Source organism: Procambarus clarkii, chromosome 3 (genome assembly GCF_040958095.1).
Source record: "Procambarus clarkii isolate CNS0578487 chromosome 3, FALCON_Pclarkii_2.0, whole genome shotgun sequence".
NCBI classification, from domain to species: Eukaryota; Metazoa; Arthropoda; class Malacostraca; order Decapoda; family Cambaridae; genus Procambarus; species Procambarus clarkii.
The window spans coordinates 10,735,472-10,752,182 of record NC_091152.1 but is presented as its reverse complement, the minus strand read 5'-3'; the positions used below and the strand labels follow the sequence as shown (position 1 = coordinate 10,752,182).

The following is a 16,711-nucleotide window of genomic DNA, read 5'->3' as shown; positions in this document are numbered from 1 at the left end:
TTTAGAGATCGAGATGTAGACGACTCAGGATATATTAATCCAGTTTTCTGGAACAAAGTTGTCATTTTCGTCATCTCTTTCATGACTAACTAAAACATTTTATTCATACTTAAACTGATACAAACCAACATTTAATAAAATTTATGAATGATGCAGGAATTTCCCACATATCTTTATGTTCCAGTGCCGGCTGGCAATTGTTAGTACTTCTCCATCTTTTGTGTATATGGTGTAAACTTGTGTGAGTATCATTCTGGACCCGTGACCTGAGAATATTGCTTCATCCACAATTGGTAATTGCAAGTGTAACAGATATAACAGTGAACTAATTTCCAGTTAAGAATACTCCTCATGTATATTAAATTTCAGTGTTAATATTGTGAATATTAGAGTATACATGTGTGTTAAATAAGTCCAAATTTAGTGGGTCTAGTAATCCTTGGTAAAGTTCTCGGTTGATACTATCAGAGCCATGTTCAATATATATTTATTTTTGTGTGCGTCTAACTTTAAGGCTATGCTTATAGACCCACTGTACAGTTAGACATTAACATGTCTCCTTCATCTATGTGTCTAAACACTGACTGGCCCCAGGCAAGGAGATGAGCGAATGGTCCTATCCAGGTGAGTCTGGTTAAACAATGACTATAAGAACTACTGAAGGGCAGACTCTATATTTACCTTGCTCTTTAGTAAGGACGGCTGTCAGTACTCGTACTCTGATACAAGTAGGAACAAGCTCGTGTCCACACGACATAAGAGCCCGTCCCCCTACAATACAATATCCGTTAAACAGAACCGAGGAATAAGCAGCATGCATACGTCACGAAAGGTTGTTAACTTAGTTCTGGTTCAAAGTATACGAAATACACAACATTAGTGTAGAGTTAAATCCCGCCTTCAATGTTCAAGAGCTTTTTTCGAGAAAGTAACTATTAAAGGACGGCTTTCAACATAAGCAAGTTCTCACTGGTCCAGTACATAAGCGACACATTAAAGGTTTACTCACCTACAAACTTGTAATGATTCACCATGAACAAAAAGAAGAGCGACATTTGTCTAAGACTGTGACATTGTGCAGGTTGAGGGTGGACCAGGAGAGGTGTACTACGAGCAGCTGCTGGGTGTGATCAGCCTGTGTGACGACACCGAGCAGGCGGGTCAGCTGTTGTGGTCAGGAGCGTCCCTGGAGCCCCAGGGATGCTGGAGCGTCTCCCCGCTGTGTCTGGCCGTCACCAGTAACCGGTGCAGGATCACCAGCCTCCTGCTGGCAGCTGGAGCACCGCTCACCACCACCTCCGACGGCCTGAACCTGCTGACACTAGCCTGGTGCTCCCCTGACGTCACTCTCCGTCTTCAGGTCACCATCACGCGGGTGAGTCTCCACCATACACCTGTTGGTATAGTAACCACCATACACCAGGTGGTATAGTGTCCACCATACACCAATTGGTATAGTGACCACCATACACCAGTTGGTATAGTGTATACCAACACCAGTTAGTATAGTGTATACCAACACCAGTTGGTTTAGTGTGGTGGACACTATACCACCTGGTGTCCACCATACACTAGTTGGTAGTGACCAAAATACACAAATTGGTTTTGTGTCCACCAGTAGTGAAATGTACGACGTAGACCGTGTGCACCATCTGACAGCTGGTGCAACAGGTGGCAGATGGCACCTGGTGCACCTATATATATATATATATATATACATATATATATATATATATATATATATATATATATATATATATATATATATATATATATATATATATATATATATATATATATATATATATATATATATATATATATATATATACATATATATATATATATATATATATATATATATATATATATATATATATATATATATATATATATATGTATATATATATATATATATATATATATATATATATATATATATATATATATATATATATATATATATATATATGTATATATATATGTATATATATATATATGTATATATATATATATGTATATATATATATATATATATATATATATATATATAACATATATATACATATATATATATGTATATATATGTATATATATGTTAAGGAAGTGATAGCCAAGGCTATTTGAGCCACTTCCCCGACGGCAACTCGGATGGTAATCTTGGGCATAGCATTTCACCAAATCACCTCATTCTTTGGGGCACACGTAAGGAACACAAATGCGAACAAGCCTGAATGGTCCCCAGGACTATATGCGAATGAAAACTCACACCCCAGAAGTGACTCGAACCCATACTCCCAGGAGCAACGCAACTGGTAACTACAGGGCGCCTTAATCCACTTGACCATCACGGCTGTCAAAAGGAAGTGATAGCCAAGGCTATTTGAGCCACTTCCCCGACGGCAACTCGGATGGTAATCTTGGGCATAGCATTTCACCAAATCACCTCATTCTTTGGGGCACACGTGAGGAACACAAATGCGAACAAGCCTGAATGGTCCCCAGGACTATATGCGAATGAAAACTCACACCCCAGAAGTGACTCGAACCCATACTCCCAGGAGCAACGCAACTGGTAACTACAGGGCGCCTTAATCCACTTGACCATCACAGACGTCAAAAGGAAGTGATAGCCAAGGCTATTTGAGCCACTTTCCCGACGGCAACTCGGATGGTAATCTTGGGCATAGCATTTCACCAAATCACCTCATTCTTTGGGGCACACGTGAGGAACACAAATGCGAACAAGCCTGAATGGTCCCCAGGACTATATGCGAATGAAAACTCACACCCCAGAAGTGACTCGAACCCATACTCCCAGGAGCAACGCAACTGGTAACTACAGGGCGCCTTAATCCACTTGACCATCACGGCCGTCAAAAGGAAGTGATAGCCAAGGCCATTTGAGCCAAACTTCCCCGACGGCAACTCGGATGGTAATCTTGGGCATAGCATTTCACCAAATCACCTCATTCTTTGGGGCACACGTGAGGAACACAAATGCGAACAAGCCTGAATGGTCCCCAGGACTATATGCGAATGAAAACTCACACCCCAGAAGTGACTCGAACCCATACTCCCAGGAGCAACGCAACTGGTAACTACAGGGCGCCTTAATCCACTTGACCATCACGGCCGTCAAAAGGAAGTGATAGCCAAGGCTATTTGAGCCACTTCCCCAACGGCAACTCGGATGGTAATCTTGGGCATAGCATTTCACCAAATCACCTCATGCACTTGAGGTGATGCACTTAGTACATGTTCATAGCGGTGGAGTTTGTGGTTACGCACACGGCCCACGTCGCCACCATAACTTAGGCCACACACACTTTAGCCCTTACGACGTAGTCCGCGCGGGTGTGATCACCCGCGCGGGCTGCACCTGTTGGTACAGCACCTGTTGGGTGCACCAACAGGTGCACCTGGTGCACCAGGTGCACCTGTTGCACCAGCTGTCAGATGGTGCACACGGTCTATGTCGTACCGTGTATACAGGTGTTGGTGTATGTGTTACAACAATACAATGTGTTTACAGGTGTTCCTTCATATACTGAAGCAAGAACGTGCTAAGATCAAAGATCTGGCAGAGCTTGGTGCAGGTGTTGATGAAGTAAGAGAGCTTGGTGCAGGTGTTGATGAAGTAAGAGAGCTTGGTGCAGGTGTTGATGAAGTAAGAGAGCTTGGTGCAGGTGTTGATGAAGTAAGAGAGCTTGGTGCAGGTGTTGATGAAGTAAGAGAGCTTGGTGCAGGTGTTGATAAAGTAAGAGAGCTTGGTGCAGGTGTTGATGAAGTAAGTGAGCTTGGTGAAGGTGTTGATGAAGTAAGAGAGCTTGGTGCAGGTGTTGATGAAGTAAGAGAGCTTGGTGCAGGTGTTGATGAAGTAAGAGAGCTTGGTGCAGGTGTTGATGAAGTAAGAGAGCTTGGTGCAGGTGTTGATGAAGTAAGAGAGCTTGGTGCAGGTGTTGATGAAGTAAGAGAGCTTGGTGCAGATGTTGATGAAGTAAGAGAGCTTGGTGCAGGTGTTGATGAACTAATATCCACCATAAGAGACAAGGTCCCATGGCAAGCACGCTGGCCCCGAGGCAGGTCAGTGATGAGCCTGACTAAGCTCATGGTTCAGGCGGCTCGTGCCAAGTGCACCTTGACCTGCAGCTTCCTCCACCTGGCTGGTGCTCATTCCTCCTTACGTAGCAAGTCCGGCGCGAGTCCTCTGCACGCTGCCCTGGACGCTGGACACTGGGAACTGGCGGAGCGAATGGTGAAGGACATGGACGGCTCTCTGTATGTTCCTGACTCCGCAGGTCGCCAGCCCACAGTCATCCTGCCTCAACTCCTCGCCCGCTCTCTGGAGCAGGTCAGTGTACATGCTCCACACCTCACTCACTCTCTGTAGCAGGTCAGTGTACATGCTCCTCACCTCAACCACTCTCTGGAGGTGGTCAGTGTACATGCTCCACACCTCGCCCACTCTCTGGAGCAGGTCAGTGTACATGTTCCACAATTCGTCCACTCTCTGGAGCAGGTACCTGGTTGATTACCTGGTTGATGGGGTTCTGGGAGTTCTTCTACTCCCCAAGCCCGGCCCGAGGCCAGGCTTGACTTGTGAGAGTTTGGTCCACTAGGCTGTTGCTTGGAGCGGCCCGCAGGCCCACATACCCACCATAACCCGGTTGGTCCGGCACTCCTTGGAGGAATAAATCTAGTTTCCTCTTGAAAATGTCCACGGTTGTTCCGGCAATATTTCTTATGCTTGCTGGGAGGACGTTGAGCAACCGCGGACCTCTGATGTTTATACAGTGTTCTCTGATTGTGCCTTTGGCACCTCTGCTCTTCACTGGTTCTATTCTACATTTTCTTCCATATCGTTCACTCTAGTACGTTGTTATTTTACTGTGTAGATTTGGTACTTGGCCCTCCAGTATCTTCCAGGTGTATATTATTTGATATCTCTCTCGTCTTCTTTCTAGTGAGTACAGTTGGAGGGCTTTGAGACGATCCCAATAATTTAGGTGCTTTATTGCGTCTATGCGTGCCGTATATGTTCTCTGTATTCCCTGTATTTCAGCAATCTCTCCTGCTCTGAAGGGGGAAGTGAGTACTGAGCAGTACTCAAGACGGGACAACACAAGTGACTTGAAGAGTACAACCATTGTGATGGGATCCCTGGATTTGAAAGTTCTCGTAATCCATCCTATCATTTTTCTGGTTGTCGCAATATTTGCTTGGTTATGCTCCTTAAACGTTAGGTCGTCAGACATTATTATTCCCAAATCCTTTACATGCTGTTTTCCTACTATGGGTACATTTGATTGTGTTTTGTACTCTGTATTATGTTTAAGGTCCTCATTTTTACCGTACCTGAGTACCTGGAATTTATCACTGTTAAACATCATGTTATTTTCTGATGCCCAGTCGAAAACTATATTAATATCAGCTTGAAGTTTTTCAATGTCTTCAGCCGAGGTAATTTTCATACTGATTTTTGTGTCATCTGCAAAGGATGATACGAAGCTGTGACTTGTATTTTTGTCTATATCTGATATGAGAATAAGGAAAAGCAGCGGTGCAAGGACTGTACCCTGGGGTACAGAGCTTTTAACTGCACTTGGACTAGATTTTATATGGTTGACCGTTACTCGCTGAGTCCTAATTGACAGAAAACTGAGTATCCAGCGTCCTACTTTACCGGTTATTCCCATTGACTTCATTTTGTGTGCTATCACGCCATGGTCACATTTATCGAAAGCCTTTGCGAAGTCCGTGTATATCACATCAGCATTCTGTTTTTCTTCTAATGCCTCAGTGACTTTGTCGTAGTGCTCAAGTAGCTGTGAGAGGCACGATCTTCCCGCTCGAAATCCATGTTGGCCTGGGTTGGGAAGGTCATTGGTCTCCATGAAATTGGTGACCTGACTCCTAATCACTCTCTCAAATACTTTTATGATGTGCGATGTTAGTGCAACTGGTCTATAATTTTTTGCCAATGCTTTGCTCCCTCCCTTGTGTAGAGGGGCTATGTCTGCTACTTTAAGTGCATCTGGTATCTCCCCCGTGTCCAAGCTCTTCCTCCACACTATACTGAGTGCCTGTGCTACCGGCACTTTGCATTTCTTTATAAATATTGAATTCCATGAGTCTGGACCTGGGGCCGAGTGCATGGGCATGTTTTCAATTTCTCTTTCAAAATTTAGTGCGCTCGTGTTTATATCAGTTATATTTACAGGGGTTTGAATATCCCACATAAAGACATTGTCTGGATCTTCCACCTTCATGTTGTATATTGGAGTGCTAAACATGTCCTCATACTGCTTTTTTAGGATTTCACTAATTTCTTTGTCATCCTCCGTGTATGAACCTTCACTTGTACGAATAGGTCCAATACTGGCAGTGGTTTTTGCTTTTGATTTCGCATATGAGAAGAAATATTTTGGATTTTTCTTTATTTCCTGAATTGCTTTCTGTTCTAACTGCCTTTCTTCAGTTTCATATGAGTGTTTCAATTTCCGCTCGATTTCTTCAATCTCCCTATTTAAATTATTCCTTCTTTGACTGGAATTCGTGTCTGCATAAGCAGTTCCGTTATTTTTTTCCTGCGTTTATAGTGTCGTCTGCGTTCTCTTTCTACGTTAGATCTCTTTCTGGCTTTCCTCAAAGGAACATGTTTCAGACAGACTTGATACGCTTCTGAAGTCAGTTTTTCTATTCCTTCTGTAGGACTTGTATTACTTAGAACAGTTCCCCTTGGAATGTTTGTAAGTTCCCTGTTTATTATCTCCCAGTCTATCCTTTTATTATTAAAATTGAATTTACTGAATAGCCCCTCTCGCTTTATGAACGTTTTAGGTCTATTCTGAGTATTGATGGTCGTTTGCACTTCAATGAGCTTGTGATCTGAGTATGTGGTATATGATATCGTAATGTCTCTGATAATGTCTTCATTGTTCGTAAAGACCAGATCTAGAATATTTTCATTTCTCGTTGGCTCCGATATCTGCTGATTGAGTGAAAATTTGTCACAGAATCTAAGTCAGTGCACATGTTCCACACCTCACCCACTCTCTGGAGCAGGTCAGTGTACTGGCTCCACACCTCTCCTTTCTCACTGGACAAGGTAAGTGTACTGACTCCACACCTCTCCTTTCTCACTGGAGAAGGTAAGTGTACTGGTTCCACACCTCACCCTCTCTGGAGAAGGTAAGTGTACTGGCTCCACACCTCACCCTTCTCTCTGGAGAAGGTAAGTGTACTGGCTCCACACCTCACCCTTCTCTCTGGAGAAGGTAAGTGTACTGGCTCCACACCTCACCCTCTCTCTGGAGAAGGTAAGTGTACTGGCTCCACACCTCACCCTCTCTCTAGAGAAGATAAGTGTACTGGCTCCACACCTCACCCTCTCTCTGGAGAAGGTAAGTGTACTGGCTCCACACCTCACCCTTCTCTCTCTCTGGAGAAGGTAAGTGTACAGGCTTCACACCTCACCCTTTCTCTGGAGAAGGTAAGTGTACTGGCTCCACACCTCACCCACTTACTGCAGGTCAGTGTACATGCTCCACACCTCATCCTCTCACAGGAGATGGGAAGTGTACATGCTCCACACCTCACTCAGTATGTGGGTGAGGTGCTCCACCTCCACAATTCAGTCGTGCAACTCACTACATTCATACTTACCTAGGCTTGACTAAACTAACATCTAGTTAAGGAAATTTATCATTATGCAGTTATATATATTCAGGGATATTATATTGACTAGTGCACTATGTTACTACGATCTCTCTCCTACACAAGCACACATATTGTGCCTAACAGGTAGAACTGTTCCACTAAGCCTAGTAAGCGAGAATCAACAGGTTCTGCAAAATAAATACATTTTTCTTTTTTTGATTATATTTAAAGTAAATTTTGTTAATATTATAATGAAACACCATAAATGGGGTTATTTAATATTTCACGTGTAACGAGAGTTCACATGTTAACGAGAGCCAGTGCACAGGATAGTGGCGGCGCCAGGCTGTCGGCCCTTAGTATTTCAAAAGTCACACCTTTTGAGTGTTAATTGTCACAGATTACATAGAGGTCAGGAGGTATCAGGTGACCTCGCTCTCAGCTAAACAGGTAACTGCAGACGTTGGCTGTTTTCTTTCCATCAAACAATCTGCTGTGTTGGTGTGGTAGGAAGATAGTCAGAGGCTACCTGCTGGTAGGCGGAGTTTAGCTCCTGGTTTCCCCCTTAAATACACAAGAAATTGAACATTTGAGAAATACAGAGAGAGGGAGAAAGAGAGAGACGTTCCAGTAGCCTTGACTAGGTCTGTCTGTCATGTTACCTGTCCCATCGACCTGTACCAGCCCGGTGGGAACCCTAGCTGTCAGCCGTATCACCCCCTCCTTACTGACCATCTTATACTCAGGGACTTTGGTGAGTGAAATTTTAAGATTGACGTATTTTGTGCTTTCCAATTTATATGTTGTGGAATTTTCAGGGGCAGTCAGCCGTAGTTGATCTCAAATTATTGTGTGGTGGCTCAAATTCTGAATTAATGTTGACAAATCAGCATCAAGGTTGAGTTATGATATCCATATGATTGTGAACTTTCCTGAATACATACATACAAAGTTAATTGATTAAGTTAATTGATTAACTTACTTTTAAATAGTCTTTAATTCTGATTCCTAGAGTTTGAATTTATGCCTATGATTGTTTCTTAAACTGTTGTGCAATATCAGTCAGTGTCCAAATCTTCTATTTGTTAGTACTGGAATGTACAAACTTGATCCATTTTTAAGTTATAATATTGCACAACAGTTTAAGAAACAACTCTGATAGAGAGGCTTACAATGTCTCATTATAATTGTATATTCATATATTGTGTGTTCATGAGGCTTTTCTTTAATCTTTCATCCTTATTCTCTGACCGCTTAATCCTCTTTGACCATTCTAAGCTAAGCTATACCTGTTTTTGGTTAATTACACCTGACCAACCCTAGGGATGGGTTGGTCAGGTGTCGGCCTATATATCCTCCCCCTTCTCCCTTCTCCTTAGTCAGTCTGGTGTTGACAAAGGCTTTAACAAAGCCGAAACGTTCACCTCATTTCATATTTCTCTGTGGATTTACCGCATATATATATATATATATATATATATATATATATATATATATATATATATATATATATATATATATATATATATATATATATATATATATATATATATATATATATCAGAACCCGTTGGTATTAAAAGCTTGTGATAATAATTACGAGTGATTATAACCCAACATATTTTACAGAGTATTTATAACAAGGAAAGGAACAAGCTGCAGGACCTACGGGAGAAGATAAAACACCCCATTGACAAGCATCATGTGCGGGAGATTCTGGACGTTCAGGAGATTCTATTCACTACCTACTTGAAGAAGACTACTCGGGCCAAGAAGATAGTAGGGGATAGAGGATCCCGAGTGTGGTCCACAGGACCCAAGGCTTTCCTGGTGGCCTCACGAAGTGGGCTGCAGCAGCTGATATACCTTCTGGTGAACGTGGGAGGCCTGGCTGTAGACACACTAGTGGATCCCACCGCTGCCACCACTGCCCTCCACCAGGCGGCCGCTCATGGCAAGTCTGGCTGCGTCCTCCTCCTTCTGAGCCTCGGTGCCCAGCCGCTCCTGCCTGACAGATACGGCCACACGCCTTCCCACCTCGCTGCAATGTTCGGCCATGAAGACGTTTATGAACTTTTAGCAGAATTTATTATAGAACCTGAACCTACCTGCAGGGCGGGAACTACCCCACAAGAAGTCCGTAGACATTTCTCTCAATATCTCCTGAAGTACAATATACGTGAATCTGAATCATCATCTAATACTGTACACATAAATAATGACCCAACAGAAGCTGCAATGAACCTTCTCCGCCGTATTGACTTGGGGAGCTTGGTGAGAGACTTAGAGAAGACAACGGTTGACTTCACCATGTGTGAAGCACAAGAGGTCAAGGATGAAGTAATGAAAGAACTTCAACAAATTACAGAAAATGTTTCATCTGAAACTTTTAGAGGGAAACTGAGACTGTCTGGGAGCGCTGCAGATGGTACAAGGCTCTATTGTCCCGATGAGTTCGACGTTAATTTTGTTCTCCAGGAGCTTCCTGGAGTCAAAGTTAAAATTATACAACAAACAGAGAAAGAAGTCTTAGCCAGCGGTCACAACTTAAAAGTCAAAATAGAGACGAAAAATTCTAGTCTCCATGGGAATAACTTAGTAATAAAGTTTTATGATAGAGTGAGAGAGTGCCTGAAGAGCCACACCATTGGTGATGAGCGTCTTAGTCTAGTGCCACCTGGTCTGACCAGGACGCAGGTGGGTGTGGCACTGTCACTGGCCTGGCAGGGAAGTGAGTATCCGCTGTTGTTGGTCAGTGTTGACTTAGTGCCAGTGGTGGTGGCGCCTTGGCCTGAGGAGATCAGCAGACCTCCCCTCACACCCGAAACCTCACAAATAATCCAGCTCAGCAACAAAGAAGATGGGTCGTGGAGGTGTAGCCTGGCTGCGATAGAGGTGGAGGTGCTGCAGCAGCTGGAGCCTCAGGAGCGTCGGGTGTTTCTCACTTGCAAGACTCTTCTCTCCCGCATGAAGGCTGAGCCTTGGATGCCCAGACACGTCAAGAACCAGTTTTCCTGGTGGGACTCTCGCTATTGGAAAGTTCCGACTCCTGCAGGATTCTGCCTCAAAAATTCCTTCCTGGGGCAGCTGCAAAGGAAGCGGGAGACAGGAATGGAGTGGCAGGAGAAAGATATATTGACCATAGTGAGGTCTGTCTTCAGAGACATGTGCCATGAGATGGTTGATCCATCAACTGGTGTTGAGTCTCTCGTGCCAGCCAAAGTTAATGCCTACTTCGGTGGAGATTGTGACAAGCCCAATATGGGTGAAGGAGCTCCCGATATTGTTGGCTATCTTGAAACTGTTGTAACGGGGGGTGGGGAAAATAGCTCTATCTTGTCCATTATTCCACCCCCCAGTTAACTAACGAGGCCGGGGGAAACAGCTCTCTCTAGTCCGTTATCCCGTCCCCAGTTAGCTAACTATTCTAGAGCACTCCCAGAGTTCCTAAGGCAACCTCTCTCGTTCAACACCTTGTAACCTAGGTATTTGACTACCTAGGTGCTACGACTACAAGGCGCCGTCACTTGATCAGTTACCCGAAACTCCAGAGAGAACTCTAGAATACATAATCACTGCCACAAACGTATAAGAGAAAACGAAAGGAAAGAAATGAATAGTGAAGTAATTAGTGAGGGCTTGGGGGTGAGAGGGAGAGAGGTGGGAGGAGCGAGGAGGGTCATTAGTTGAAAGTGGGAGTTTAGAGAGGGGGTGGAGGGAGAGGTGTAGATAGGTAGAAGTAGAAGAGTAGATATTAGAAGTAGAAGAGTAGATAGTAGAAGACGAAATGCTGCCACCATCCATTCATGATCATTACATACAAGACAAGGAATGGAACTTGCCTGTATCAAAATATTCTCAAAAGATGTTATTACCATGTATCAACTCCAAACATGTACTCATTAAATCATGAAACCAGTAATCACAGAGGCTTTCTCACCTCAACTCAAAACTCTAAGGAACACAGTGAAAGACCATTTAAATAATAAATTCAACAATTATATTTTTCATGATAAGTATCATAACTTAAGCAATCCAATTAAAATGTTAACGATTAATATTCAAAGTGAGTCATCATCCAAGAATTCGAGAACCCTACAACTTGACTGCCCCTGATCATCACACAACATATGTAAACACGACCAAGTCACCTTAATGTTCACTCACCGAGGACTGAGTCTAAGTTGAATAGAGAGGGGGGGGGGGGTCTGTAGTTGACAGAGACTCCCGCCCTGCCGGCCGACAGCCTCCCTGGTAGGGCTGTCTTCTCTCTCTGCTGGCTCGTGTGCTGTTCTGTCTCGTTAATGCTTCATGCTGGATAGCTCTCCGAGTTTATATTGGGGAACCTAGTAGCTAACTCCGCCCACAAGTAGATAGCCTCCGGCACTACCAAGCCACTCCTTAAACGTCGGCATGTTTGAAGGCTACCAGACTACAATTATAAGCTTAGCGGAAGCAAGGTGAAATTCTCATGATCTGACCTCAGGTCACTTGGGGTCATTAACGCTTTGAGGTGTGAGATCTCAGGCAGACAACTGGCGCCTCTCCGATCCTTGTCTGTGACTCATGTACTCTATGTATGTATTAACCTAAACCAAACACTTTTACAGTGTTACACTGTCTGAGATAGCTGGAAAACCTAAGACAGGATACTTAGGACTCACATGGGGCTTCCTTAACAACTGAGTCACTAACTTAAGCTGTAGGACTGTAGTTTTCTCAGGGAATCTTCTGCTGACAGAACACTTAGTCTTGTATGTGTTTACAGGACAAGAAGGATATACAAGGAAGGTGAACCTCTCAATGGGATCATTATTGTCATGAAAAATAATGGTCGTCCGCCTCAACAACATTATTTCATTTAACGTTTTATCCAACCTGGTTCTGTTAGGCACTTGTAGTCCTCTCCTGCTATCTGTTATTGTCAGGGGAGAAATATTGTGTTTAATTGTTGTCATGGTGACTGTTGTCATGGTGACTGTTGTCATGGTGACTGTTATCATGGTGACTGTTATCATGGTGACTGTTGTCATGGTGACTGTTGTCATGTCGAGTGTTGTCATGGGGACTGTTGTCATGGTGACTGTTGTCATGGTGACTGTTGTCATGGTGACTGTTGTCATGATGACTGTTGTCCTGGTGACTGTTGTTATGGTGACTATTATCATGGTGACTGTTGTCATGGTGACTGTTGTCATGGTGACGGTTGTCCTGGTGACTGTTGTAATGGTGACTGTTGTCATGGCGACTGTTGTCATGGTGACTGTTGTCATGGTGACTGTTGTCAAGTTGAGTGTTGTCATGGTGACTGTTGTCCTGGTGACTGTTGTTATGGTGACTATTATCATGGTGACTGTTGTCATGGTGACTGTTGTCATGGTGACTGCTGTCATGGTGACTGTTGTCATGGTGACTGTTGTCATGGTGACTGTTGTCATGGCGACTGTTGTCATGGTGACTGTTGTCATGGTGACTGTTGTCAAGTTGAGTGTTGTCATGGTGACTGTTCTCATTGTGACTGTTTTCATGTTGGGTGTTGTCATGGTGACTTGTCATGGTGACTGTTGTCATGGTGACTGTTGTCATGGTGACTGGTGTCCTGGTGACTGTTGTCATGGCGACTGTTGTCATGGTGACTGTTGTCATGGTGGCTGTTGTCATGGTGACTGTTGTCATGGAAACTGTTGTCATAGTGACTGTTGTATGGTGACTGTTGTCATGGTAACTGTTGTCATGGTGACTATTGTCGTGGTGATTGTTGTCATGGTGACTGTTGTCATGGTGACTGTTGTCATGGTGACTGTTGTCATGGTGACTGTTGTTATGGTGACTGTTGTCATGGTGACTGTTGTCATGGTGACTGTTGTCATGGTGACTGTTGTCATGGTGACTGTTGTCATGGTGACTGTTGTCATGGTGACTGTTGTCATGGTGACTGTTGTCCTGGTGACTGTTGTCATGGTGACTGTTGTCATGGGGACTGTTGTCATGGTGACTGTTGTCATGGTGACTGTTGTCATGGTGACTGTTGTCATGGTGACTGTTGTCATGGTGACTGTTGTCCTGGTGACTGTTGTCATGGTGACTGTTGTCATGGTGACTGTTGTTATGGGGACTGTTGTCATGGTGACTGTTGTCATGGTGACTGTTGTCATGGTGACTGTTGTCATGGTGACTGTTGTCATGGTGACTGTTGTCATGGTGGCTGTTGTCATGGTAACTGTTGTCATGGTGACTGTTGTCCTGGTGACTGTTGTCATGGTGACTGTTGTTATGGGGACTGTTGTCATGGTGACTGTTGTCATGGTGACTGTTGTTATGGGGACTGTTGTCATCATGACTGTGTGAGTGTTGTGCTGGACACCGCGACACAAGGCAATACCCTCACATGAACTCTTCTATTCCTTGGGGACGGATAGTTAGCTGCTCCTTTCATCAGAGTGTTTCAGATTAGTTGAAAGAGTCAGTGATTGGCACCGTGACTGTCCCAAGCGACCAGTCTTGCCTAAAATGAGCAGTAACACAGTCATGTTTGACCAACCTGTGAAGGAACCATTTCTATGATGGCTCCATTCACTCCCTTAAGACAAACTCCCAGTTAAAAACAGGAAAGACTCGAAACTTATGAGAAGTATCATTAAGAAAGTCCGGAATATCACTAATCCAGTTACATGAGGCGAGACTGACCAGAATGTGGCAAGGATTAACTAAATATTAATCAATTAATATTATTCTTCCAACAATGTGTTGGGAGATCCGGTAAATAAGATACCAGCCCATCATACACAAAAGATTGTTGAAACTATTATCAACGTTTCCAGAGTGTTGTGGGCATGTCAAGTGTGGAAAAAGGGACTTTTAGCAACGTTTAATCAAAAGTGGTTAAAATATTTATTTATATAATTTATATAATATATGTTTTTTTTCTGAAACTATTTTCTTCCCTATATATAAATATTAGTTTTTACATGTTTAATTAATAAATTTATGTGCTTTAAGTTAAATTCTTTAATAAATTGTATGTGTTATTTTATGGTTGTATGAAACATTCTTAAGACATTTAGATATTCAAAGATCAGATAAATATTTTGTTATTAATTTGCTAAGATTCACTTTTATAACATTATTTGTCTCCTTACAAATTCAACAAATAATAATTTCAAATTTAAATACTTAAATCATTTATTATTCTCTAAAATACATTATGTATATTCTTAATGTAATTTATCTGCTGGTGAAGCATTTGTTAAAAATTGTGTTACTCCAGGATCAAATAACAATTTAGTTGTTGTTGTTTTTAAGATTTGCTACCTGGAACAAAATATTCCAAGTAGCACGGGCTATGGCGAGCCTGTAGGAAAATTATTTAGTTCTGTGAATTCGCTAATATTGGCATATGTAACACAAATTGCTCCCTTAAATATAATAAAATTTTTATTTAAGTTTAAATAATAAATTTATATGTAATTCTGGTACATGTATTAATAGTAATTGTAAAATCTTCATCTAAGAGTTCTGCACTAACAACCTGAAGAGCTCTTAGATACATAGAGGAAAAAAAAAATATTTTCCCCATTGTATCTATGCCCTGAGAAATAATGAACATCTTATGAAGGCCAAGACCTACGAACATCTTATGTTCATTATTTCTCAGGGCATAGATACAATGTGAACAATTCTATTTTTTCCTCTATGTATCTAAGAGCTCTTCGGGTTGTTAGTCCAGAACTCGTAGATGAAGAGTTTAAGAATATTGATTCTATTGGTCTCAAGCTTTGTTTTCCATTAAGTTTTTTGGAAGTTTGCATAGCAAAGCACGTCGTACATATTATAATAATATATGCAGTGAGAAAATTCGCCCAGAGAATGTGTAATATTTACCATATTTTTCTGGGTTTGAAAATATTGTCAAGGCCTTGAATCTTTTTGATATACATGTATTGTTTAATTACGAAAATACTGTTAGAAAACCTTTAGTTAGACACAGTCCTCGTAGTGATAATTGTGTCATTTATAAAATACCTTGTAAAGATTGTAATAGGTTCAATGTTGGGCAAACATCTAAAGATTTGAAATGTAGAATATCGTGTTATAAATACTCTGTAAGACATGGCCAATTGTCTAATACTTTGTTTGTTCATTTGTCAAGAAAACTCTCACCAAATTGATTGGGAGATGGCTTCTTCAATAACGAATTGTAAAAGTACTTTCAATTGGATCATAATTGAATCTGCTCTAATAGAGATTACAAAATTATGTAATTTGAACATTAGCAGTAGTTTGTAAAATTTAAATCAATTTTTGAATGATCAGATAAAGGGCAATTTGAATAGGATCATTTGGTTTCAATAATACCGTGTAAATATCCACTATCTCATTAATATCAATATATGGGCCTATTGCACCATAGAATGCAGCCCCTATTTATATCTACCCATTCCCAGTCATACATTTATCATTGTACCTCACTTCACTTCATTCTCTCCTGTCTATATATGTCCAAATCAATGTACATGTAACTCACCCTTCTGAAGATGTATTATTATATACGAAAGTACTTAAGGAAATTTGTTTCAATTCTTCCTTCGTGGTCTGACACTGTCATATAAATATATGTATATATATATATATATATATATATATATATATATATATATATATATATATATATATATATATATATATATATATATATATATATATATATATATATATATATATATATATATATATATATATATATATATATAGAAGGGAGTACCACCTCTAGCTGGAAGAAGGGGGACCCATAGCCTCGGAGGAAACCACGCATAACGCATTAGAGGGAATGTTTAGATCCCCTCCAATACAGTTTCTGTGTGCTTTTCTCCTACCACCCCCTTCCTTTTTTATTTTTTGTGCTTTATTATGCATTTGATGGTTACAAGATATACATGGGTTGATACAAAAATAATAATGCAAAAAGGTGCTTAAAGGTTATGGATCTCTTGAAAAACACAACAATGGGAAACATTGATGAATGTCACAGACGGGTTTGATCATTGTTGCA

The 16,711-nt window shown here is 41.7% G+C and overlaps 1 protein-coding gene across 2 annotated transcripts in view; it reads left to right on the top strand.

Moving 5' to 3' along the window:
* Positions 1 to 16,229, top strand: part of LOC123749698 (poly [ADP-ribose] polymerase tankyrase-1-like) — a 91,268-nt gene extending 75,039 nt beyond the window's left edge. For both annotated transcript variants that reach the window (XM_069329108.1, XM_069329114.1), the window contains 3 exons: positions 1,082 to 1,375; positions 3,536 to 4,354; positions 9,292 to 16,229. In XM_069329108.1, coding sequence (XP_069185209.1) covers positions 1,082 to 1,375; positions 3,536 to 4,354; positions 9,292 to 11,025 — 2,847 coding nt within the window. In that variant the 3' untranslated portion in view covers positions 11,026 to 16,229. The remainder of the gene's footprint in view (positions 1 to 1,081; positions 1,376 to 3,535; positions 4,355 to 9,291) is intronic.
* The last annotated feature ends 482 nt before the right edge of the window (positions 16,230 to 16,711 follow it).